This window comes from Cibotium barometz, chromosome 23 (genome assembly GCF_041138505.1).
Source record: "Cibotium barometz isolate CiBa-2024 chromosome 23, ASM4113850v1, whole genome shotgun sequence".
Lineage (NCBI taxonomy): Eukaryota > Viridiplantae > Streptophyta > Polypodiopsida > Cyatheales > Cibotiaceae > Cibotium > Cibotium barometz.
In genome coordinates this window covers 10,156,566-10,157,780 of record NC_141068.1, presented here as the reverse complement: position 1 = coordinate 10,157,780, position 1,215 = coordinate 10,156,566, and the positions used below count along the sequence as shown (strand labels likewise).

At 40.4% G+C, this 1,215-nt stretch overlaps 1 protein-coding gene across 1 annotated transcript; it reads left to right on the top strand.

The window, feature by feature from the left end:
* The first annotated feature begins 361 nt into the window (after positions 1-361).
* On the top strand, positions 362-904 carry LOC147625613 (uncharacterized). Its single transcript, XM_086817805.1, has one exon. The coding sequence runs from the start codon at positions 362-364 to the stop codon at positions 902-904; it is 543 nt and encodes a 180-aa protein (XP_086673931.1).
* Positions 905-1,215: the final 311 nt, after the last annotated feature.

The following is a 1,215-nucleotide window of genomic DNA, read 5'->3' as shown; positions in this document are numbered from 1 at the left end:
CTCAGCAGCTTCACTCAGAGAAGAAATTGAACTGGGTCAAGTATCTAAGAGAGAAGATGCTCTGAGAACCCTAGGACACACCCCTTGGCCAATTCTCTAGCCTCCAGCTCTCTCTGGTCTAATCCACAAAGAACTCCTCTCACATGACACTGTCTTTTTCTGCAAACTTGAGAATATATAGGTGTTCTAGTCTGCATTCTTCACGACAAAAGCAGACCTGCAAGAGACACACTCCACTGCAGTCTCACTTCATTGTGCCACGGTTGAGAAGTCTCGCACCTTGCATGCTTTTCGCAGTCACAACTGGCAGGATGCAGCTGCCATTGCCACAAGACCATTGGCATGCTTTTGTGATGCATGCATGAACCATAGTTGGAATCGTTGCACTAACAAATCTCATGTGCAGCCTTGGGATTATCACATTTTGATGCCATTGTCTGATGAAGTTGAGGATGAAGTAGACACTCCAACTGATGATGCCCTTGAAGGACAGATCATTGGATATGAAAAATTCGTGTATGAAGGCCACCATGATGCATTAAGTAGTGCTTTGTGTGTTGGTGCCACTTTTGCAGTGAATCCGAATGCTACAACCAATGATGAGAATGTAGACTTTTACTTGGTAAAGTGCATTGCAGTAAAAGAAAAGGCAAAACAAGGTTACATTGATGAGTGGAACAATGCAATTGACAAAGGCTCTTATGTCGTGCAAGGACAATATTATAAGCAAGTGGATGCATACACCTTCAAACTAGACTACAATCAACCTGTTGTTCACATACTTTCAAATCTTGTACGTTGTATCAAGATACCCATGAAACACATGCAAAAGAGAAGGCAAATGTACACAATCACCCCCGAAGATTATGAAGCAATCTATAACAGCATGCCATTCGGTTTTTGACATGAGCGTCATGGTCTTTTATTCTATTTTGTATCTTGTGTATACTTACTACTACCACAGTATATGCTAATTGTGTACTAACAAGCTTCTACAAAGTGTGTGCTAGCTAGCATAAAGCGTATGCTAGCTAGCATACATACAGTGTATCCTAACTCTAGCATATAAAGTATGCTAACTAGTATATAGTATAGGCTAACTAGCATATACTGTGCTAACTCGCATAGTATATGTTAACTGTATACTAACTACCTAATTTATATTGTGTGCTTACTAGCATATAGCGTATGCTAACTAGCATACAGTATATGCCA